The sequence below is a fragment of the Ranitomeya variabilis genome, chromosome 3 (assembly GCF_051348905.1).
Source record: "Ranitomeya variabilis isolate aRanVar5 chromosome 3, aRanVar5.hap1, whole genome shotgun sequence".
In the NCBI taxonomy this organism is placed as follows: domain Eukaryota; kingdom Metazoa; phylum Chordata; class Amphibia; order Anura; family Dendrobatidae; genus Ranitomeya; species Ranitomeya variabilis.
The window spans coordinates 760,267,111-760,292,285 of NC_135234.1; the positions used below are offsets into that span (position 1 = coordinate 760,267,111).

The window sequence follows — 25,175 nt, forward strand, 5'->3', positions numbered from 1 at the left end:
CAGGGCAACAACCCCCAACACATAGCCAATGTCATTAAGAACGATCCTCAGTGTAAAGAAGAGCAAGGAGTCCTGGAAGTGAGGATCCGGACCCCACAGAGCCCTGATCTCACATCATCCAGTGTGTCTGGGATCACATGGAGACAGAAGGATCCGCACAAGCCTCATACACAAATAACATCTGCGGTTAGTTTTCTAGGATGTTTGCAACAGTCTCCATGCTGAGTTCCTTCAAAAACTACGTGCACTTAGAAGATCTGAAAAGGCAAAAGGCAGTCATCAAATATTGATGGGATTTAGATTTCTCATTCACTTTTCATTTTTCTAATTGATGAAAAATAAACTATTAACACTTCTGTTGTTGAAAGGGTTCTTACTTCACAGCATTGTATCCACATCTGCATAAAAACACCATCACCATATAGAGTAAAGGCATAAAAATCTTGCAATTTTCCCACTAACCACCTTATAGTACACCCATACTACTTCCTGTTCTCTATAGAAGGCTTTTCAGCTGTCACCTTATCATCACAGGTAGGATTACAAATGAAAAATAAGGCCAACACAGGATCCACCGTTCACAATAGGTGATGTCACAGCTCACCTCCTCCTCCTGTACAATGACTGATAACACCTCTATATACAGTAGATAATACAGGATCCATCATTCACAATAGGTGATGTCACAGCTCACCTCCTCCTCCTGTACAATGACTGATAACACCTCTATATACAGTAGATAACACAGGATCCACCATTCACAATAGGTGATGTCACAGCTCACCTCCTCCTCCTCCTGTAAAATGACTGATAACACCTCTATATACAGTAGATAACACAGGATCCACCATTCACAATAGATGATGTCACAGCTCACCTCCCCCTGTACAATCACTGATAACACCTCTATATACAGTAGATAACACAGTATCCACCATTCACAATAGGTGATGTCACAGCTCACCTCCTCCTCCTCCTGTACAATGACTGATAAGACAGGATCCACCATTCACAATAGGCGATGTCACAGTTCACCTCCTCCTCCTGTACAATGACTGATAACACCTCTATATACAGTAGATAACACAGGATCCATCATTCACAATAGGTGATGTCACAGCTCACCTCCTCCTTCTGTACAATGACTGATATCTCCTCTATACTCAGCTGATAACACAGGATCCACCATTCACAATAGGAGATGTCACAGCTCACCTCCTCCTCCTGTACAATGACTGATAACACCTCTATATACAGTAGATAACACAGGATTCATCATTCACAATAGGTGATGTCACAGCTCACCTCCTCCTCCTGTACCATGACTGATAACCATGACTGTGCATTTCTTCTGATGTGTAACCATTTTGCTGTGTACCTCTTTGGATGTGTATCCATTATGTTGTGCACCTCTTAGTATGGTTAACCATTATGCTGTGCTCCTCTTTGCATGTATAAACATTACGCTGTGCTCCTCTTTGGATGTGTATCCATTATGCTGTGCTCCTCTTTTGATGTGTAATCATTATGTTGTGCACTTTTTTGGACATGTAACCATTATGCTGTGTATTTATTCTGATGTATAACCATTATACTGTTCTCCTCTTTGGATGTGAAACCATTATGCTGTTCTCCTCTTTGGATGTGAAACCATTATGCTATGCACCTCTTTGGATGTGTATCCATTATGTTGTGCACCTCTTCGGATGTGTATCCATTTTGCTGTGCTCCTCTTCGGATGTGTATCCATTATGCTGTTTTCCACTTTGGATGTGTAACCATTATGCTGTCCTCCTCTTCGGATGTGTATCCATTATGCCGTGCTCCTCTTTGGTTGTGTATCCATTATGCCGTGCTTCTCTTTGGATGTGTAACCACTATGCTTTGAACCTCTTCGCATGTGTAACCACTAAGTTTGTGCACCTCTTTGGATGTGTAACCACTAAGTTTGTGCACCTCTTTGGATGTCTAACCACTTTGTTTTTTCCTCTTTTCGAAAAAAGTATAGAAAATATAAAAGACTGTATCATTTGAAAATGGCTCCTGTTCTTTTTAAGGATGACTAAACCTGGTGGTTGGCAAAGTCCACATTCCCTGTGTTGGAGCAGAGAGTATCACAGCTCTCTATATCAGCAATGACATCATGCCCACAGTCACAGCACAGGGGCGTACAGAAATATTGAGGTCATTACCTTCATAACGCAGGTTTCCCAAGTGCAATATGGCAGCCAGGAGCCGGGAAATCTCCCAGTTTTCAGTATCGGTAAACATCAAGACTTTCATGGCAGAACGAATGTTGGCATATTCCTTGATGTCATCTCTGCCATCACACGTGGTGCAGCGCCCCTGTAAGGAAAATCATAGGTTATCATAAAGGGAGCATTCAAACCTGGGAAAATGCTGGGGTTCACTGGGCTTGGGGACCGTTGGGCTTGGGGACCCTTGCAATCCAGATTAGCCTAGGCTAAACCACCTAATGCCAGTGCCTGTTCTGCGCTGGAGGAAATTGCATCACATTTATTAAAAGCTGCATACCTCCCCGCCACATAAAGACACTGCTATAAATGGAAGTATGGTCCATATTATAGATTTTGCAATGCAGCCCAGTAGCTTCAATTTACACTGATACACATGTGGAAAAACTTATGAAGATAATAAACTCTCAGAACAATTGTCCGCTCACCATACAGAGGTAGTTATAGTCTGTCGCTTTCCCAAGGCCTAGCTTCTTCTTTTGATCTGGAGGCATCCCTTTCAACATACAGTAAAACACATGGTAGTTCCGCTCATCTGGAGCCTGGGAGAAAAATCACAAGAATTCTCGTAGAAAACAGGCATTCAAATTTGCTTTCCTTCAAAAACAAGAAAGTTGGTACAACCCTTAGATGGGAACAAAACGTACAAATAAAGCTGAATATTCATTTCTGAACCCCATATTACAGTTCTTAGGGTTAATCTACATAAAAGTGCAGCTCTTATATGAATACATTACACTAGTTTTTCTGTGCTAATCCTGAGTTATGTCCCGTATTATACCCCAGAGCTGCACTCACTATTCTGCTGGTGCAGTCACTGTGTACATACATTACATTACTGATCCTGAGTTACATCCTGTATTATACTCCAGAGCTGCACTCACTATTCTGCTGGTGCAGTCACTGTGTACATACATTACATTACTGATCCTGAGTTACATCCTGTATTATACCCCAGAGCTGAACTCACTATTCTGCTGGTGCAGTCACTGTGTACATACATTACATTACTGATCCTGAGTTACCTCCTGTATTATACCCCAGAGCTGCACTCACTATTCTGCTGGTGCACTCACTGTATACATACATTACATTACTGATCCTGGGTTACCTCCTGTATTATACCCCAGAGCTGCACTCACTATTCTGCTGGTGCACTCACTGTATACATACATTACATTACTGATCCTGGGTTACCTCCTGTATTATACCCCAGAGCTGCACTCACTATTCTGCTGGTGCAGTCACTGTGTACATACATTACATTACTGATCCTGAGTTACATCCTGTATTATACCCCAGAGCTGAACTCACTATTCTGCTGGTGCAGTCACTGTGTACATACATTACATTACTGATCCTGAGTTACCTCCTGTATTATACCCCAGAGCTGCACTCACTATTCTGCTGGTGCACTCACTGTATACATACATTACATTACTGATCCTGGGTTACCTCCTGTATTATACCCCAGAGCTGCACTCACTATTCTGCTGGTGCAGTCACTGTGTACATACATTACATTACTGATCCTGAGTTACATCCTGTATTATACCCCAGAACTGCACTCACTATTCTGCTGGTGCAGTCACTGTGTACATACATTACATTACTGATCCTGAGTTACATCCTGTATTATACTCCAGAGCTGCACTCACTATTCTGCTGGTGCAATCACTGTCTATATACATTACATTACTGATCCTGAGTTACACCCTGTATTATACCCCAGAGCTGCACTCTCTATTCTGCTGGTGCAGTCACTGTGTATATACATTACATTACTGATCCTGTGTTACATCCTGTATTATACTCCAGAGCTGCACTCACTATTCTGCTGGTACAGTCACTGTGTACATACATTACATTACTGATCCTGAGTTACATCCTGTATTATACCCCAGAGCTGAACTCACTATTCTGCTGGTGCAGTCACTGTGTACATACATTACATTACTGATCCTGAGTTACCTCCTGTATTATACCCCAGAGCTGCACTCACTATTCTGCTGGTGCACTCACTGTATACATACATTACATTACTGATCCTGGGTTACCTCCTGTATTATACCCCAGAGCTGCACTCACTATTCTGCTGGTGCAGTCACTGTGTACATACATTACATTACTGATCCTGAGTTACATCCTGTATTATACCCCAGAGCTGCACTCACTATTCTGCTGGTGCAGTCACTGTGTACATACATTACATTACTGATCCTGAGTTACATCCTGTATTATACTCCAGAGCTGCACTCACTATTCTGCTGGTGCAGTCACTGTGTACATACATTACTGATCCTGAGTTACATCCTGTATTATACCCCAGAGCTGCACTCACTATTCTGCTGGTGCAATCACTGTCTATATACATTACATTACTGATCCTGAGTTACACCCTGTATTATACCCCAGAGCTGCACTCTCTATTCTGCTGGTGCAGTCACTGTGTATATACATTACATTACTGATCCTGTGTTACATCCTGTATTATACTCCAGAGCTGCACTCACTATTCTGCTGGTACAGTCACTGTGTACATACATTACATTACTGATCCTGAGTTACATCCTGTATTATACCCCAGAGCTGCACTCACTATTCTGCTGGTGCAGTCACTGTGTACATACATTACATTACTGATCCTGGGTTACCTCCTGTATTATACCCCAGAGCTGCACTCACTATTCTGCTGGTGCAGTCACTGTGTACATACATTACATTACTGATCCTGAGTTACATCCTGTATTATACCCCAGAGCTGCACTCACTATTCTGCTGGTGCAGTCACTGTGTACATACATTACATTACTGATCCTGAGTTACATCCTGTATTATACCCCAGAGCTGCACTCACTATTCTGCTGGTGCAGTCACTGTATACATACATTACATTACTGATCCTGAGTTACATCCTGTATTATACTCCAGAGCTGAACTCACTATTCATTAAATTGTCTAGAGAGTGTGAATTACCATCCTTATCACTTACTAAAACTTTCTGGATTATCACATTGGTACAGTATTTCTTTACCTGTCTGCAGACACGAGACTTTTCCAGTAGATATTGCTCAATCTTGGCGCCCTCAATGGCTCCTTTCTTATTGAAGTGAATGTCAATGTATTTCCCAAACCGGCTGGAATTGTCATTGCGAATTGTCTTGGCGTTGCCAAACGCTGTAAGGGCATCAATAACAGAGCCAACATCAGGATGAGCACTAAATCTCACATGTGGTTTCAGATTCTCGAAGGCTTAAAACAGTTTTCCAGGTTTCCGATATTAATGACCTATCTTTAGGAATAGCAGATGATTGGGGGTCTGGCATCTAATTACAGCAGATCAGTGGGGACCCCCACCTATCCTAAAGATAGTTCATCAATAATGACCCTTTAAGTTATTTATGTATCCATAGTGTAACATAGGAAAATTTTACATTTTTGTGCTTTATCAAGAAAACATGTCGCAAATTTTGCTAAAGAATATTTGGCAAAATTATGAAAACCCAAAAGCTCCAGAACTGTTCATCATACAACAGTTTTTTCTGCATGACAATCAGCACTTGATCAACAGATCCCAACCGTATGTGATGCTGGTTAGTGACGAGTCGCCCCCCGGGGCCGTGGGGTACTCGGTACCAGGTCCGGTGTTCACAGGTGTATGTCACCGTGGTGACCTGGTCCGTGGCCCAGGGCGCCCATGTAAAAAGGAAAGGTCTTTAAAGGGAATAAAGTTTATGTTCGTGACGCCACCTGTGGTATTCGGTCAGGGTGACCGACGCTGCTTTAAGGGATCCTCTGGGGTGATGTTATGGCAGCTAGATGGTATACCTTCCCCCAGGTGAAGTGTATCCCCAGGGCTTCCCAGTGTGTAGATGGTAGAATGGTGAGAGGTGCAGTAAGGAACCCTCGTTCCACACAGGTTTGCAGTCTCTTCACCTCGTTTACTGAAGACTTCAGCAGCCACAGTCCAGGGCACCAGATCACAGGGCAGGCAGGGTCCGGCCGGTTTGGAGGCAAGTCCAGAGTCCCCTTATCCAGGTGGAAAATAGAAGCCTTCCTTTGCGCTGTAGTGGTGTAGTCCCTTACTGCTAAGCTTCACATAAGGTCCTCACAGATGTTATCTCTTTCTCTCTCTGTCCCCGGTTAGGATAGGACAAAACTCGTATGACTGGTGACTTGAGCCTGTTTATAGGGTCTCTTAGATGACCCGCCTCTGTGGGGTGTCACCGTGCCCCCTGGGTGTGGGTGCGGACAGGTAACGTGCAATTAGCTGCCCTGACGGTCTCTGATGTAAGGCGTGGTGGTCCTTACAACCTCGGTGTTCCGGCTACTGGTGTTCTGCTCCTCAGAAGGAGGCAGCCTGCTCGGGGCTGGTCCCCTTCTGGTATCCTCTCCTGTGCTCTGCTTTCCTGCATGCTCGCTGCAATCAATTCTGCTTTCTAAATTTCTCTTTCCGGGACCAGCTCTGAGGGCATGCACAGCTTCGTAAACCCTCTGTCCTCCTCAGACGGCTGTCTGGAACTAACTTTCCCTACAGACTACCAGTTATATATATATATATATATATATATATATATATATATATATGGGGAGTCACCTAGTAAATAGGATCAAAAGCTCTCCCTAGTGGCCTGGAGTGTGAATGTGTTGCATGTTTGTGGTACCTGGTTACAGTTATCCTTTCTTGCCTCCAAACATAGCATCGCTCTCCCCGTGAGGAAAGCGACATTACTGTGACGACCAGGACCCTGGGGCGCCACAGTGACATACAGCCTCATGTAACAGCTGCTCCTGACCTGCTAGTTTTCTCTCTCTATATAACCTGGCCAGACCTTCTCATCCCTGTCTGTGAAAATTTTGCTTCCTGGCTTGCTGGAGTTGGTGCGCTGAAGTTGGAGTTTGTAGTTGCTGCTGGAGATTGTTGTTGTTTGCTGTTTTGGGGTGTTTTCTTTCTTCAATATCCTATTCTTATTTGGTTTGCACCTTACTATCTTTCCTTTTATTCCTTTCTACCCTTGGTGTGTGTTTTTGCATGTAAGTTGCTTTTCGTTATCCCTGTGTCTTACGTGTATACATATCTTTCCTAGGCCTCCTGGGGAAGGGGAGGGGACAGGTTAGAAAATTAACTGGAGAATAGTAAGGTCTGAGACTCAGGCCTCTCTACCTTTAAGAGTGCCCCCGGGACAGGGATAGTTAGCATCCCAGTTGCATGGATAGTTTGATGCCCCCTCCTTCCTTACCAAAGACTGTCATAGCGTGACACCCTGTCACCCTGTCACACAATCAGCGCTGGCGTCACTGTCCCAGCCTACATACGGGTTGGACATGTACAATGTATTTGTGTTCTAGAGGGATAATAAGAGATTTTTTCATCCTATAAAAATACTAAAAAATAATAATAAAATAACTTGATAATGAAAAAAATGATGTCATTTTTAATGCATTTTTTTTAAATAATAAAAATTACAAATCAACAAATAACATGGACATATTTGGTGTCCCTGTAATTGTATCAACCCGCAGATCACAGCGATCAGATTATTTCCGGGAGGGAAAATGGTAAATGGCGCAAAAAGATAGCGTGACTGATATTACATTTTTTATGGGTTTAATAGAGAAAAAATAACACTGTAATGCCGAGGCCGTGTTCACATGTAATGCAAATGCTGCTTTCTTTCTGCAGGTGTCCTCACCACACAACGCAATAACAATCTCCTCCGATTATTGCGTGTTTGCTGCGCTTCTCTTATGCCTTTTCCTGTTTATTTGATGCAATTTTTGGTGCAGATATGAAGCAGGGTTTTTAACGCCTTCTTAATACTACAGAAAAGCTTTGATTCTGCCTTAAAAATGCAATGGTGTCTTTTTTAATGGCTTTTTTTTTCAAGAGAAGTCTATAGAGAAAAAAATGCATCAAAACCGCAGAGTTCAGCAGCATCTTTATACGCATCGAGGGCAGAGATTTCATAGCATCACATTTGCTTAAAAATTTAGACTGTGTTCACATGTAGCGTAAATGTTGAATATTTTCTTTTGCTTTTTTTGCACAGAAATTCTGCTTTTTAACTGTCGAAGCAAAGTGGATGTGATTTCATGAAAACTGCGGCCATTGTGCGCCCAAGGACGCTGCTGAACTGTGCGGTTTTTCTGCTTTTTTTTACTCTCTCTTGCCCTATATTTGGAGCCTAGAACAACACTTGCAAAAAACTGCAGTTCATTTTATAATTGCAGAATCAAAACTTTTCTGTAATATAAAAGAAAAAATTAAAAATGCGTCTTCACATCTGCACCAGAAACGCATCAAATAAGGCGGACAAGATTGTTATTGTGTAGTTTGGTGCAGAAAACAAAAAACAGTATTTCTGCAACATGTGAACACGGCCTTAGGCTACTTTCACACTAGCGTTAACTGCAATCCGTCACAATGCGTCGTTTTGCAGAAAAAACGCATCCTGCAAAAGTGCTTGCAGGATGCGTTTTTTCTCCATTGACTAACATTAGCGACGCATTGCGACGGATTGCCACACGTCGCAACCGTCGCGCGACGGTTGCGCCGTGTTGTGGCGGACCGTCGGCCGCAAAAAAACGTTACATGTAATGTTTTTTGCGGCCGACGGTCCGCTTTTTCCGACCGCGCATGCGCGGCCGGAAGTCCGCCCCCACCTCCCCGCACCTCACAATGGGGCAGCGGATGCACTGGAAAAATGCATCCGCTGCCCCTGTTGTGCGGTGGAGACAACGCTAGCGTCGGTGACCTCGGCCCGACGCACTGCGACGGGCCGAGCCCAACGCTAGTGTGAAAGAAGCCTTACAGACACAAAAAAGTCAGATGTCGAATAGTGAAGCTACATATAGGTAACAATCAAAAGCCGCACTGGGGACACTGGAAGGTAAGAGATTTGCGGCCTCCCATTCAGCTGCCAGGTAGCACGGCCTGGACGCTGGACCGGAGTCCCCTGGATACAGCGGACAGTCCAGATATGGGTTTACACCCTGCAGTCTTGGGCGTCTGCTGAACGTCCCTCACTTCCAGCGCCCGTCTGAGATCTCCTCCCGCTAGGGGAGAAAAACATGGTAAATGGGCGTGGATTGGGGTGAGGTTAGGGGCGTGATCCAAATTTGCCAAGGCATGCTTAGCGTGCTGCACAATTTGTCTCTCTTTCTGTTCTTAAAAAATTGGGAGATATGCTTGATCCTATGTATAGTAAAAGTTTGGAGGTATTTCCTACTGACCCTCAAGGATGGGATTGGCTTCCAGGACTTGTTGCTCTATCCATGAGTGCTGACCGCTGATAGCTGCCAGGAACTGCAGGATCAGTTTAGTGCTCTCAGTTTTACCGGCGCCGGATTCACCACTGCAATAGATGATATCACATATCAATAAGACAAACTCAATTATCAATAGATAGTGGCAGCAGGTAAGAACAACATAAAATATTACAACTCAGTGATAGGAACAAACGTCTAAATTTAATTCTGACGTACAGTCTATTTTGTATTTAAAATATTTTAAAATTCTGTCTGCATCAGCCACCATTAGAGGGTGCTTATGAGCTTATTGTTTTTATAGAATTAAAGGGGATATGTCACTTGCGCAAGCAAAATTGATAAATGCCTTCTAAAAATCCATGAGCTCCCCTGATTCTGAAGCTATTTTCAGTTTTGTTCTGCGTGGCTCCATTGCAGAGATATTTAAATGTTTTGCTTTTATAGCAGAGTATGTGAAACCTCTGATTGCAGTGCAACTGGGTGTTTCTTCAGAGTCTTCTATGGGGCGTGCGCTTTGACTCTTCCCTCCTATACGCTGCCAATCACAGCTTAGCAGCTGATCTAGTAGTCTCAGATGCTGCTGAGCGGTAATTGGCAGCATCTAGGAGTGAAAGTGAACATCCTCCCTTTAGAGAAGACTCTGAAGACACGCTGAGTTACACTGTAAGCAAAGATTTCACATACTGTGCTACAAAAGCAACAAATGTGAATATCTATGCAATGGAGTGGTACAATGCAAAATGGAAAAAAGCAGCAGATTCTGGGGAACACAGAGATTTTACTAAGAGATTTAACTTGTTTTTTTTGAGCACGTGACTGGTCCTCTTTAAGTAGGGACAGTATGCAGTGAGATCCCCCTAGTGGCAACAGTAGGCAGCTAGAATTTTACAATGAAATTTTATGACTACACAAATTTGGCGCTCTATATCAGGAAAAAATAACTCTGACCCCTATAACGCAACCTGTAATGTTACTGGTTGGGTGTCGGTATATGGAGCAAACTCAGGGTTTGAGCCCGCTTTACTGTATACAGCGCGGGTGCCGGCTGGGTAATACACCTATCTCTAACACCATCAATGAATGCTGTTTAACCCTTTACATGCTGCTGTCCATATCTGACAGCGTCATTTAAATGGTCTGAAATAGTGCGGCATACATGTGGATGCTCCTCGTCAGACCCCGTGATGATGCAGTTGAGGGGTGATGATGGGTTACCACGGCACGTGGGAGCCTATACTACAGCAAGAAAGCCTATACTAAAGCATTGCAGTATGCAGTACAAGCAATCAGATGATTACATGTTCAAATCCCACACTAATAAAAATTAAAAAAGTAGTTACAAAAAATGCAAAATATATTAGTAAACTAAGATAAAAAAAAAATCCCCTCATTTTCCTAATCTGAAAATCAAATAAAAAAGGGCTATTTGATATTTCCACATCTGTAAAGGTCAGATTAATCAAAATATAAAGTTAATTAACCCATACGGTAAACACAGAAAAAGTTTTTCTGAAACACCAGAATTGCTGTTTTATTCAAAGCATTTCCTCAAAAGAACACAATAGAAAGTTATCAAACCATCTTATGCACCTTAAAATGGTACCAATAAAAACCATAAGTTGGCCCCCCAAAATATGTCCTCACACAGTTTCATCAATGAAAAAATAAAAAAGTTATGAAGCTAAGAAAATGGAGCCCCCACCAAAAAAAATAAATAAAAAAAGTTTTAAATTTACTATCATCATAATCGTATTGAGCTTGAAAAGTCAAGTTTTCTTGTTATTTTAAAAGCAGGGTAAAAACTAAACGAAAATCAAAAAAATAATGTTGGAATTTGGGGGCTTTTTTCCACCCATTTAGATTTTTTCCCTGTTTTTCAGTACAATATATGGGAAAGTGAATGATGTCATTAAAAAGCAGAATTTGTCCTACAAAATAAAAAAAAAATGGACCTTGGAGGAAGGGGAGGAAATAAACAAAACAAATCAAACATGAAAAATGGCTACTTCTTTAAAGGGTTAACAAATTAACCACAATGGCATTTTAACTGCTCCCGTGACCCATAAGCCTGATAGTGGGGTGTTTTCCTCACCTAATGATACAACACTGGTCCTTACTGTTTCGCTGCATATTGAAGTAACAGTTGTCGGCTATGGCAAAGATGTGGGGCGGCATTTCTCCAATCTTTTTGTTGGTATACAGGCGTATCTGGTCCGGAGTGTAGATGGGGAGCAGCTGGTAGGGGTTTACAGCAACTAAAATGGATCCAGTGTACGTCTGCAAGAGGAAAATGAGAATCATTTATGTAATGGTGAGAGTAGAATAGTCATTTAAGTGGATCGTGCACCCTGTACCACTATGTCCAATGTTCTACCATATGGTACTATTATATGTATCCGCCATGTGCTATACAACAATATACCACCAGTACTATCTTGTCATATACAGACCTGTTCTCAATACAGACTAGTTGAAGAAGGGGCAGAGGGAAACAACGTACTAAAATTTACATCCTAAATTTGCAGAACCTTTTAAACCCCACCCCTGCCTAACCTGGGAGTGTGAAGAAACCCCCTTTTTATCCACATTAACATAAATCATGGTCACTTTGTTTTCCAGTCCTTAGACAGTGCGGCGTAAAATCTTTTTTTTTATCTGTTATTAATTTTTATTTATATAATCAATAAACATGTAACAGTCTTCAATAACTTGTGGTTCTGACCGCACTTGTTTCTGTAGGCCCATCCCCACAGAGAAGCCAGAGATGGTTTATTATGGTTTCTGCCCTATCGCTGTATACACAGTGCTGACAGCACTTCCTCCTCCGGACCCAGCAGTCCTGTGATCTCTGGGTGTAGGCTGGGAGCTGGGCTTGCTGGGTCATAAGAGACCCACCCTTGGTATGCCGGCAGAAGACTGGATTTCCCCTGTAACTGGGTCAATCAGATATTAAAAAAAAGTAAAATGTTGAAATGACCTTATGGGTGACACAACTTGTACAATAAATGAAATGAATAATAAATCAATAAATAGATAAAATCAGGAAAAATCCACAAATAAAAAAGAAGCTAAGGACAATCCTTGCATGCAGGCGGAAGACTGGAATTCCCCTGTAACTGTGTGAATCAGATATTTAAAAAAATTAAAAATGCTGAAATGAACTTATGGGTGACACAAAATGTACAATAAATGGAATGAATAATAAATCAATAAATAGATAAAATCAGGAAAAAAAAATGAATAAAAAAGAAACTAAAGATAATCCTTGAATGCAGGTGGAAGACAAGATTTCCCCTGTAACTTGGTCAACCAGCAATTATAAAAGAAAAGTAAATTCTTAAAATGAGCTGATGGGTGACACAAAGTGTACAATAAAAGACATGAAAAATAAATCAACGAATAGATGAAATCAGAGAAAAAAGATTAAGAATAAAAAAAAGAAGCTAAGGACAATCCAAGTGTATTACTAGCCCCACCTCTGTACAAGAAAACAAAAGAAACAAAAAAAAACCCACGTGTTTGAGATATATGCTATAGTAAGGGGAACAAGCGTAAAATATATTTTAGTGGTCCCTTGTGGTCATAAAAAAAAGAAAAAAAAAAGATTTATTTTATTTTTCCACTGACATAGTCTGATATTTGCAAAAATGTAAAAAAGAGAGTATGAAAATATTAAAGAAAATATGCCCAATGTACCATGAAAAAAAAAGAATCTCTTAACCCTGTGGGGTCCGGTTGCTACGAATCTTAGTACAGTCCACACATAAAACATTCTGTTCTGAATGTCTAATTGTCCCCTAATAGACCCTTAAAATCTGAAAGCATAGTGCCCCATTTAATTCATAATGGCGTACACCTTTCAATGTTTGCTCTTTTATTTTGGATATGTTCTAGTACAGAGGTCCCCAACCTTTTTTGCACCAGGGACCGGCTTTAAGCAAGACCACAGTTTTCCATGGCCTGGTGGGGGTGGGGAAGGGGCGGGGCTTTGGTCATATGGCCCCTCCCCCTCCAACTCGCAGCTAGCAGGAGGGGAAGGAGCGCTGGACACACATGACCTGCTTGTCCCTGCTCCTGCCTGAGCAGCGCTGTATGGGGAGGATGCTGGCGGGACCTCGGTGTACAGCGCTGCTAAGTAGCAGCATTGTACATTGAGCGTCAGTGTATACAGCGCTGCTGCTTAGCAGCGCTACACACTGAACACCGGTACTGGGAGCCGCGTCACTGAAGCCAGTCTGCTGCCCCAGCACGCCCCACATAACATGTTCTGCCGGGGGCGTGTCAGTGAGGAGAGCCTGCCGCCCCACCCCGTCAGGAACACTGTGTTCACAGTGTGGAGGGCTGCGTCACTAAGACCCGCCCGACGCCCCACCCCGTCCTGCATAATGTTCTCTGTCGGGAGCTGCGAGCTGTCACGGCTACGGCAGAAAACGCGGAGCTAGCTGTCAGCGGCGCCGCGGACCGGCTGAAAAACCCCAACGGCCCGGTCCTGGTCCGCGGACCGGCGGTTGGGGACCTCTGTTCTAGTAGCACACAGTTGCCTCAGTCTATATCCCGGTTATGTTTAGGGTTATATCCAGAAAATAATCTCACAGAATACACTTAGTAGGCCTTATATATCAATAATAAAAAAACAAACATGTCCTTATACCCATAGCAACCAATCAGAGCTCAGCTTCATTTCTGAAACTGCTCTGGTAAAATAAAAGCTACGCTGTGATTGGTTGCTATGGGTAACACTTCTGACTAATGCGGCCTACTCATGTTGATAAGCCTAAAACAACATGTTGAGGCTGGAATCACCCACAGCGTTTTTCTGCACTTTTAGGCCGGCGTCACACTCAGCGTATGAAAATACAGTCCGTTTTTTACGGCCTTGATACGCAGAAATGTTCCCAAAATAGTGATCCGTATGTCATCCGTAGGCAGGGTGTGCAGTGTATTTTGCGCATGGCATCCTCCGTATGTAATTCGTATGGCATCCGTACTGCGATATTTTCTCGCAGGCTAATGGATTTATGTGCTCAAATGTTCGTTAAAACATATATACAGTGTATATATATATATATATATATATATATATATATATATATATGTCATTGAGACACACACACACATATATATATGTATATATGTATTTATATACTGTATTTATATTTAATTCAGTGCGAGATAGCATAAAAGCCGGTAATTCAATTGCCGGCTTTTTCTTTCTCCTTCACAAACCCGACATGATATGAGACATGATTACACACAGTAAACCATCTCATATCCCTTTTTTTTTGCATATTCCACACTACTAATGTTAGTAGTGTGTATGTGCCAAATTTGGGCGCTCTAGCTGTTAAAATAAAGGGTTAAATGGCGGAAAAAATTGGCGTGGGCTCCCGCGCTATTTTCTCCGCCAGAGTAGTAAAGCCAGTGACTGAGGGCAGATATTAATAGCCTAGAGAGGGTCCATGGTTATTGGCCCCCCCTGGCTAAAAACATCTGCCCCCAGCCACCCCAGAAAAGGCACATCTGGAAGATGCGCCTATTCTGGCACTTGGCCACTCTCTTCCCACTCCCGAGTAGCGGTGGGATATGGGGTAATGAAGGGTTAATGTCACCTTGCTATTGTAAGGTGACATTAAGCCAGATTAATAATGGACAGGCGTCAATTATGACACCTATCCATTATTAATCCAATAGTACGAAATGTTTAATAAAACACACACATTATTTAAAAGTATTTTAATGAAATAAAGACACAGGGTGTTTTAATATTTTATTATACTCATAATCCACCTGAAGACCCTCGTCCTGTAAAAAAGGTAAAATGAAAAATCAACAATATCTGGCTTTCCCACTCTGGCAGAGAAAATTGTGCGGGAGCCCACACCAACTTTTTCCGCCATTTAACCCTTTATTTTACCAGCTAGAGCGCCCAAATTTTGCACATACACACTACTACAAGACCGTATAATACGGATCATTAAAATACGGCAGATAGGAGCTGGGCCATAGAGAATCATTGTACCGTATGCAATCCGTATTTTCTGCACCTCTCATACATCCGTAAAACTCACTTGTGTGACGCCGGCCTTGCTGTTGCCAGATATTTTTTTAACATCTGTACCAAAGTTTAGTTCAGTAAAGTCGACAATAAATTGTTGAACACTCTTCATACACAGCATTTTTGTGGTTTGTGGAGTTTATACTGTATCATTTTATGGCTTTTTTTTTCCTAAAGGCTTCACAATAGGAGTTGAAAAAAATTCATGTTACAACATACAAAAAAAATTCAACCAAAAAAGTTGGAAAAAATAATGCCATGAAAAAAGCGGAAAAATATTTTTTGTGACGTTTTTGAGGCCTCGGATGGCCTGAAACATAATGTTTCTCACAGAAAAATGTTAACTGCTGGGAATGCATTTTTTTGTGGCATTTTTATTCACTTCTAGATGTGGCCGGTATTCTGATAAGCTTTCATAAAAGTCTATAAAAATGTAGGAAAAATAAATAAATTTAAATAAATCTCTAGTTAGGACCTATGGATTTATTTTTTGGTCATCCACAGTTGTAGCAGCCATGACTTTCTCTTGCTTTCATAAGCTTAGCTATATGACATCTGGGATTTTTGTGTCTGTAAGGACGGGTACAAACACTGTGGAAAAACTTTTATTTGTTTTCCCAAGTGTACTCGCCAATCTATGCAATAATGATCTTCTCTAATTATTGTATTTTTGTTGCATTTTATGCATTTTTCCAATTATTTTATGCATTTTTGGTGCAAATTTGAAGCACTGATTTTATAGTACAAACATGCTTTGATTCTACACATAAAAAAGTAAATGCAGTTTTTTACATGTGTTTTTTTAATCTCCCCATAGAAACCTGTAGAGAAAAAAAAAAAAGCACCAAAACCGCAGAATTCAAGTGTCTTTAGACGCACAGTGGGGGGAGTTTTAATGTAATCACATCCTCATTGCTTTGACAGTTTAAACATAGCAGAAAGTATGAGCGAAAAAAAAGGCACAAACATCGCAGCATTTCTGCTACGTGTGAACACGGCCTAGATGTCCAAGCAAAGTGAATGTGATGTCATGAAAACTCCTGCCCACGGGGAGTCTAAAGACGCTGTTGTACTGTGCGATTTTTGTGGCATTTTTCTAAATAAACTTATATGTGTAGCCTGAAAAAAACACATGTATTAAACAACTCAGTTGTATTTTTAAGTGTAGAATCAAATATTTTCTGTAGCATTAAAGAATGTTAAAAAGCATTAAAAAAGCAGACTCACATCTGCACCTAAAACGCATTAAATAAGGGGGAAAATGAATAAAAAAACACAGCAAACATGCAATAATCAGAGAAGATTGTTATTGTGTTCTGTTGTATGGAAAACCTGCAGAAAATGTGTAGTAAAAATGCAGCATTTATGCTACATATGAACATGTCCATAGAAATATATTTTTGGTTCATTTTCCTATGGGTATAATGGAGAGGACAAAAAATATTTTTTTAACACCATTTACCAATCATTGTAAATAATCTGGTCACTGTTTTGTGTGAGTTGTTTTGATTACAGAGACACCAAACAAGTCTGTTATTTGATGATTTGTGATTAGTATTATTTTTTTTTAATAGTGCATTAAAAATGCACATTATTGTAATTATTTTTCATTAATTTTTAGCAATTTTATAGGAAGAAAAAAAATCTAACATATCTTCCCTCTAGAATACAGGGACATAGAAATGCGCTGCTATATACAGATGCATCTCTATGACCAGTACAATGTGCCTGTGATTCCAGAGCTGCACATTTACATATAGAAAATGGGACTCACAGCTTCTGCTACTGCCTACAATGATGTAGGCTGGAATCCAGGTGAAACCAGATCTCAAGAAAATAATTGTTTTGTTTAATTAATCTAAATGTGTTTAGAGCAGAGAGATGTTGTCCCCATCCCCCGAAGGAGTAGGAGTTAGGCCGGCGTCACACTGGCGAGTTTTACGGACGTAAGAGCGCAGAAACTACGTCCGTAAAACTCGCATTACATACGGCCCAATGCTTCTCAATGGGGCTGCTCCTATTAGCCGTATATTACGGTTCAGTATTATACGGCTTTCTACGGCTGTACAAAATCGCAGCATGCTGCGTTTGTCAGCGTATTGCGCAAATAATACGCCAATGAAAGTCTATGGGGGCGAGAAAAATACGGATTCCACACGGACCAGCAGTGTGACTTGCGAGAAATACGCAGCGGTGTTAGTGAAAAGTCGGTAATTCAATTGCCGGCTTTTTCCTTCTCCTTCACAAACCCGACATGATATGAGACATGGTTTACATACAGTAAACCATCTCATATCCCGTTTTTTTTTGCATATTCCACACTACTAATGTTAGTAGTGTGTGTATGCAAAATTTGGGCGCTGTAGCTGCTAAAATAAAGGGTTAAATGGCGGAAAAAATTGGCGTGGGCTCCCACGCAATTTTCTCCGCCAGAGTGGTAAAGCCAGTGACTGAGGGCAGATATTAATAGCCAGGAGAGGGACCATGGTTATTGGCCCCCCCTGGCTACAAACATCTGCCCCCAGCCACCCCAGAAAAGGCACATCTGGAAGATGCGCCTATTCTGGCACTTGGCCACTCTCTTCCCACTCCCTGTAGCGGTGGGATATGGGGTAATGAAGGGTTAATGCCACCTTGCTATTGTAAGGTGACATTAAGCCAGATTAATAATGGAGAGGCGTCAATTATGTCACCTATCCATTATTAATCCAATTGTAGGAAAGGGTTAAAAAACACACACACACATGATTAAAAAGGATTTTAATGAAATAAACACAGCGGTTGTTGTAATAATTTATTGTTCTCTCAATCCATCAGGAACACCCTCGCTTGGAAAAATAATAAACCCACAAGATACATATCTTCTGGTGAACCGTCTCGTCCCACGAGGTAATCCATCTGAAGGGGTTAACTAATATTACAGGCAGGAGCCCTGCAAATGCAGCTGTTCTCCGTGCCTGTAATCCCCGGCGAATGAATGAAATGTAGGTCATTGACCTACATTTCCTTCAGTCGCGGTGATGCGCCCCCTGGTGGATGTCCTCATATGACCTGGAGCGTGGGAAAAAGTTCCCAGGCTGCAGTTCATGAGAACATCCAGCAGGGGGCGCATCACCGCGACTCAATGTAAGTACAGATCCAGCTTTCCTTTCAGCACCCGGGGATTACAGGCAGCAGCGAGTGGTTTATCGCAGCTCTGCCTGTAATATTAGTTAACCCCTTCAGATGGATTACCTCGTGGGACGAGACGGTTCACCAGAAGGTATGTATATTGTGCGTTAATTATTTTGCCAAGTGAGGGCCTGCAAATGGATTGCGAAAACAATAAATTATTACAACAACCGCTGTGTTTATTTCATTAAAATCCTTTTTAATCGTGTGTGTGTGTGTGTGTGTTTTTTAACCCTTTCCTACAATTGGATTAATAATGGATAGGTGACATAATTGACGCCTCTCCATTATTAATCTGGCTTAATGTCACCTTCCAATAGCAAGGTGGCATTAACCCTTCATTACCCCATATCCCACCGCTACAGGGAGTGGGAAGAGAGTGGCCAAGTGCCAGAATTGGCGCATCTTCCAGATGTGCCTTTTCTGGGGTGGCTGGGGGCAGATGTTTTTAGCCAGGGGGGGGCAATAACCATGGACCCTCTCCTGGCTATTAATATCTGCCCTCAGTCACTGGCTTTACCATTCTGGCGGAGAAAATTGCGCGGGAGCCCACGCCAATTTTTTCCGCCATTTAACCCTTTATTTTAGCAGCTACAGCGCTGAAATTTTGCACATACACACTACTAACATTAGTAGTGTGGAATATGCAAAAAAAATGGGGATATGAGATGGTTTACTGTATGAAAACCATGTCTCATATCCTGTCGGGTTTGTGCAGGAGAAATGAAAAGCCGGCAATTGAATTACCGGCTGTTCACAGATATCGCGCTGAATGAAATATAAATACAGAATATATATATATGTGTCTCAATGACATATATATATATATATATACTGTATATATGTTTTAATGAACATTTGAGCACATAAATCCATTAGATGTCGGTTTTGCAAGCCTGCGCGAAAATCTCGCAGTACGGATGCCATACGGATTACATACGGAGGATGCCATGCACAAAATACGCTGACACACCCTGACTACGGATCACTATTTTGGGAACATTTCACCGTATTTCGGCCGTAAAATACGGACCGTATTGTCTTACGCCGAGTGTGACGCCGGCCTTACGGAATAGTGAAGACTGCTGGGCAGAAGATATGGAAAAAAAAAAGAGTTGGTGGATATACGGCATCAGTAACCCATAAAAAAGAGACTGAGGTGATGCTTGCAATATCACAAAAAAAATTTAAAAAAACTTTTATTGATGCACTGAAAAAAAAACACAAGATAATCTTAAAAATATATAAAAGCACAAAGTAAGGCAAATAATAGACATAATAGAAAAGGAGACAATTACAATCTCCCTACAAGTGAAATGCAAAAAAAACACATAGCTAAGGGTTGTTAAAAAAAGAACTACGACCTATGCATATATAGCATGCATATCAATACAGTCAGAATAACAAAAATAGAATGTACAAAAATGCATAGATATGGCAAAATGCAGGAAAAGAAACAACCTAGTAAGGTATAAATAGAAAAGGTGTAAAAATAAATAGAAGAAATATACCACAAAGCAGGATCAGATCATAGATGTACATGATGTGACCCATCAGGTACACAACCCATATTGACAATAAAAGAGGGAGAGAATCTGAGTCCTCACGCGTAACGCCACAAAATGTGGCTTCCTCAGGGGGTAAAGTGGCTGCAGAGATGACATCGCACAGAGATAGTGGAAGTAGGGACACAGCCCTGACCTGCCAGGACAGCAGTGCTGCTCCCTCAAATCGGGACACTCCCATTGGATCCGGGACATTTGGTGGCTATAATATGGTTAGGGTACGCCATCAATAATTGGTGGGGGTCTTAATTGACAGTACCGCCTCTGATCCTGCATCAGCTGTGCAGGGAGCTACAACCTGCTCTCTGCACAATGGGGTGCCTGGTAGCGGTGCTGTGCAGGAGACCTGCTAATGGGACCTCTGTCCTTTAATTTATGACATCTTAGCGATGTACCATAAAATTAAAAATCTAATACGGGGAAATCTTTTTCATGTTGAATGTGTTGGGCGACACACTATCCGAGAGTCACTGCCGTCAGGAGGGGACACTCCGCAGAAAGCGTTGAGCTCCTGCTCACATACAGTAAGTACTAGGGTTACATAGTTACATAGTTACATAGTTAGTAAGGCCGAAAAAAGACATTTGTCCATCCAGTTCAGCCTATATTCCATCATAATAAATCCCCAGATCTACGTCATTCTACAGAACCTAATAATTGTAAGATACAATATTGTTCTGCTCCAGGAAGACATCCAGGCCTCTCTTGAACCCCTCGACTGAGTTCGCCATCACCACCTCCTCAGGCAAGCAATTCCAGATTCTCACTGCCCTAACAGTAAAGAATCCTCTTCTATTTTGGTGGAAAAACCTTCTCTCCTCCAGACGCAAAGAATGCCCCCTTGTGCCCATCACCTTCCTTGGTATAAACAGATCCTCAGCGAGATCTTTGTATTGTCCCCTTATATACTTATACATGGTTATTAGATCGCCCCTCAGTCGTCTTTTTTCTAGACTAAATAATCCTAATTTCGCTAATCTATCTGGGTATTGTAGTTCTCCCATCCCCTTTATTAATTTTGTTGCCCTCCTTTGTACTCTCTCTAGTTCCATTATATCCTTCTTGAGCACCGGTGCCCAAAACTGGACACAGTACTCCATGTGCGGTCTAACTAGGGATTTGTACAGAGGCAGTATAATGCTCTCATCATGTGTATCCAGACCTCTTTTAATGCACCCCATGATCCTGTTTGCCTTGGCAGCTGCTGCCTGGCACTGGCTGCTCCAGGTAAGTTTATCATTAACTAGGATCCCCAAGTCCTTCTCCATGTCAGATTTACCCAGTGGTTTCCCATTCAGTGTGTAATGGTGATATTGATTCCTTCTTCCCATGTGTATAACCTTACATTTATCATTGTTAAACCTCATCTGCCACCTTTCAGCCCAAGTTTCCAACTTATCCAGATCCATCTGTAGCAGAATACTATCTTCTCTTGTATTAACTGCTTTACATAGTTTTGTATCATCTGCAAATATCAATATTTTACTGTGTAAACCTTCTACCAGATCATTAATGAATATGTTGAAGAGAACAGGTCCCAATACCGACCCCTGCGGTACCCCACTGGTCACAGCGACCCAGTTAGACACTATACCATTTATAACCACCCTCTGCTTTCTATCACTAAGCCAGTTACTAACCCATTTACACACATTTTCCCCCAGACCAAGCATTCTCATTTTGTGTACCAACCTCTTGTGCGGCACGGTATCAAACGCTTTGGAAAAATCGAGATATACCACGTCCAATGACTCACCGTGGTCCAGCCTATAGCTGTCTCATTAGGTGCTCGGCACCCACAGATAACAGATGATTTTAGTGGCCTATATGACGTCACCGTCCCAACGCAGATGGCACAATTATGTTATTTCATTCCATTGTTGGCTCGCTGTGTCCAGGAGAGAAGAGGACTTTTGGAGGGGACACTCAGAGGGCATCAATACTTTCTAAAGGGGGGCACTCAGGAGGCATTATTTGTTTTAAGGGGACACACATGTTACTGTACTGCAGTTATAGACTGAATATATCCCAAATTCTTGATTAAACAACATGGCTGCCATCCAAGACACAAAGATTTGTTACATTTGTTATTACAAGTGAAGTAAAACAGGATAATATAACATGCACAATAGTGGTTTACATGGATTATGTCACAATGAGTAGTGAATATGCAGCAGGTGACATGACGGTGACCAGAGAACATGCCATGGTGGCTCACAAGCTGGTGAGATGCCTCCTCAGGGCTTAGCAATAATGAACCTTGTTAATTCCCAGCACAGGCTATCATCAGTAACCACAAGACAGTACAGGTCTGGGTGCAATGGTCACATGATAGAGAATATTGGGAAGTGAAAGGTGTATTATAATATATTCTTAACCAATTATAGTCCAGGACGGAGTCTATATCTGGGATCACATTAAAGGGGTTCTTTGTTGTCTGTGTTTTGACCTCAATGCTTTATATTTTTCCTTGGGTAGAAAAGGAATTTGGTAAAAAGGTAGCATTCACCTCTGGTTCCTTCTATGTACGGTCGATATAAAAATTCTATACACCCCTTTTAAATGCCAGGTTTCTGTCATGTAAAAAAAATCAGCCCCAAAATATAATTCTGCCTCCACCATGCCTCACTGTGGATATGATGTTCTCTTAGTGATGCGCATACCGTTTAGAATTATAGACAAAAAGTTCAACCCTGGTCTTATCAGACCATAACACCTTTTCCAACATGGCTTTAGCAGACTTGATGTAGGTTTTGGCAAAACACAGCTGGGATTGGATGTTTTTCTTTGTAAGAAAAGGATCCATCTTGCCACCCTACCCCACAGGCAGGACATATGAAGAATATGGGAGATTGTTGTCACATACAGGACACAACCAGTACTTGGCAAAAATTCCTGCAGCTCCTTTATTGTTGCTGTAGGCCTTCCGGAAGCCTCCAGGGCCAATTTTCTTCTTGTCTTCTCATAACTTTTTCAGGGATGTTCAGTTCAAGATAATGCCAATTTGTTCCAAATTTAAGCCACTGCTCCATGATGTCTTCACAGTGCTTTATATATCTAATACCTGGGAATTTATTTTATACTCTTATCCTGACTGATGACTTTCAACAATGAGATCCCTTTGCTGTGTTGTCAGCTGATTACACACCGTGGATTGTGCTGTAAAATATGACTAAGGAAATGTAATAAAAATCCTTCTAGAACAGCAAAACTTTCTATGGAGTTCATCACTGTAAGGCCGGCGTCACACTCGGCGTAAGACAATACGGTCCGTTTTTTACGTCCGTACTACGGCCGTAATACGGAGAAATGTTCCCAAAATAGTGATCCGTAGTCAGGGTGTGTCAGCGTATTTTGCGCATGGCATCCTCGGTATGTAATCCGTATGGCATCCGTACTGCGAGATTTTCGCGCAGGCTTGCAAAACCGACATCTAATGGATTTATGTGCTCAAATGTTCGGGAAAACATATATACAGTATATATATATATATATATATATGTGTCATTGAGACACATATATATATATTCTGTATTTAGATTTCATTCAGCGCGATATCTGTGAACAGCCGGTAATTCAATTGCCGGCTTTTCATTTCTCCTGCACAAACCCGACAGGATATGAGACATGGTTTTCATACAGTAAACCATCTCATATCCCCTTTTTTTTTGCATATTCCACACTACTAATGTTAGTAGTGTGTATGTGCAAAATTTCAGCGCTGTAGCTGCTGAAATAAAGGGTTAAATGGCGGAAAAAATTGGCGTGGGCTCCCGCGCAATTTTCTCCGCCAGAATGGTAAAGCCAGTGACTGAGGGCAGATATTAATAGCCAGGAGAGGGTCCATGGTTATTGGCCCCCCCGGCTACAAACATCTGCCCCCAGCCACCCCAGAAAAGGCACATCTGGAAGATGCGCCTATTCTGGCACTTGGCCACTCTCTTCCCACTCCCTGTAGCGGTGGGATATGGGGTAATGAAGGGTTAATGCCACCTTGCTATTGGAAGGTGACATTAAGCCAGATTAATAATGGAGAGGCGTCAATTATGACACCTATCCATTATTAATCCAATTGTTGGAAAGGGTTAAAAAACACACACACACATGATTTAAAAGTATTTTAATAAAATAAACACAGCGGTTGTTGTAATAATTTATTGTTCTCGCAATCCATCAGCAACACCCTCGCTTGGAAAAATAATAAACGCACAAGATACATACCTTCTGGTGAACCGTCTCGTCCCACGAAGTAATCCATCTGAAGGGGTTAACTAATATTACAGGCAGGAGCTGCGATAAACCACTCGCTGCTGCCTGTAATCCCCGGGTGCTGAAAGGAAAGCAGTGATCTGTACTTACATTGAGTCGCGGTGATGCGCCCCTGCTGGATGTTCTCATGAACTGCAGCCTGGGAACTTTTTCCCACGCTCCAGGTCATATGAGGACATCCACCAGGGGGCGCATCACCGCGACTGAAGGAAATGTAGGTCAATGACCTACATTTCATTCATTCGCCGGGGATTACAGGCACGGAGCACAGCTGCATTAGCAGGGCTCCTGCCTGTAATATTAGTTAACCCCTTCAGATGGATTACATCGTGGGACGAGACGGTTCACCAGAAGGTATGTATCTTGTGCGTTTATTATTTTTCCAAGCGAGGGTGTTCCTGATGGATTGAGAGAACAATAAATTATTACAACAACCGCTGTGTTTATTTCATTAAAATACTTTTCAATCATGTGTGTGTGTGTGTGTTTTTTAACCCTTTCCTACAATTGGATTAATAATGGATAGGTGTCATAATTGACGCCTCTCCATTATTAATCTGGCTTAATGTCACCTTCCAATAGCAAGGTGGC

At 41.8% G+C, this 25,175-nt stretch overlaps 1 protein-coding gene across 1 annotated transcript in view; it reads right to left on the reverse strand.

Moving 5' to 3' along the window:
* The window catches only part of MYO7A (myosin VIIA), a 285,017-nt gene that overhangs the window by 159,932 nt on the left and 99,910 nt on the right, over positions 1 to 25,175 (reverse strand). The window contains exons 6-10 of the mRNA XM_077298716.1: positions 11,617 to 11,801; positions 9,489 to 9,610; positions 5,290 to 5,432; positions 2,684 to 2,797; positions 2,193 to 2,346 (exon numbers count right to left, since the gene is read on the reverse strand). Of these exons, the coding sequence (XP_077154831.1) occupies positions 2,193 to 2,346; positions 2,684 to 2,797; positions 5,290 to 5,432; positions 9,489 to 9,610; positions 11,617 to 11,801 (718 nt within the window). The remainder of the gene's footprint in view (positions 1 to 2,192; positions 2,347 to 2,683; positions 2,798 to 5,289; positions 5,433 to 9,488; positions 9,611 to 11,616; positions 11,802 to 25,175) is intronic.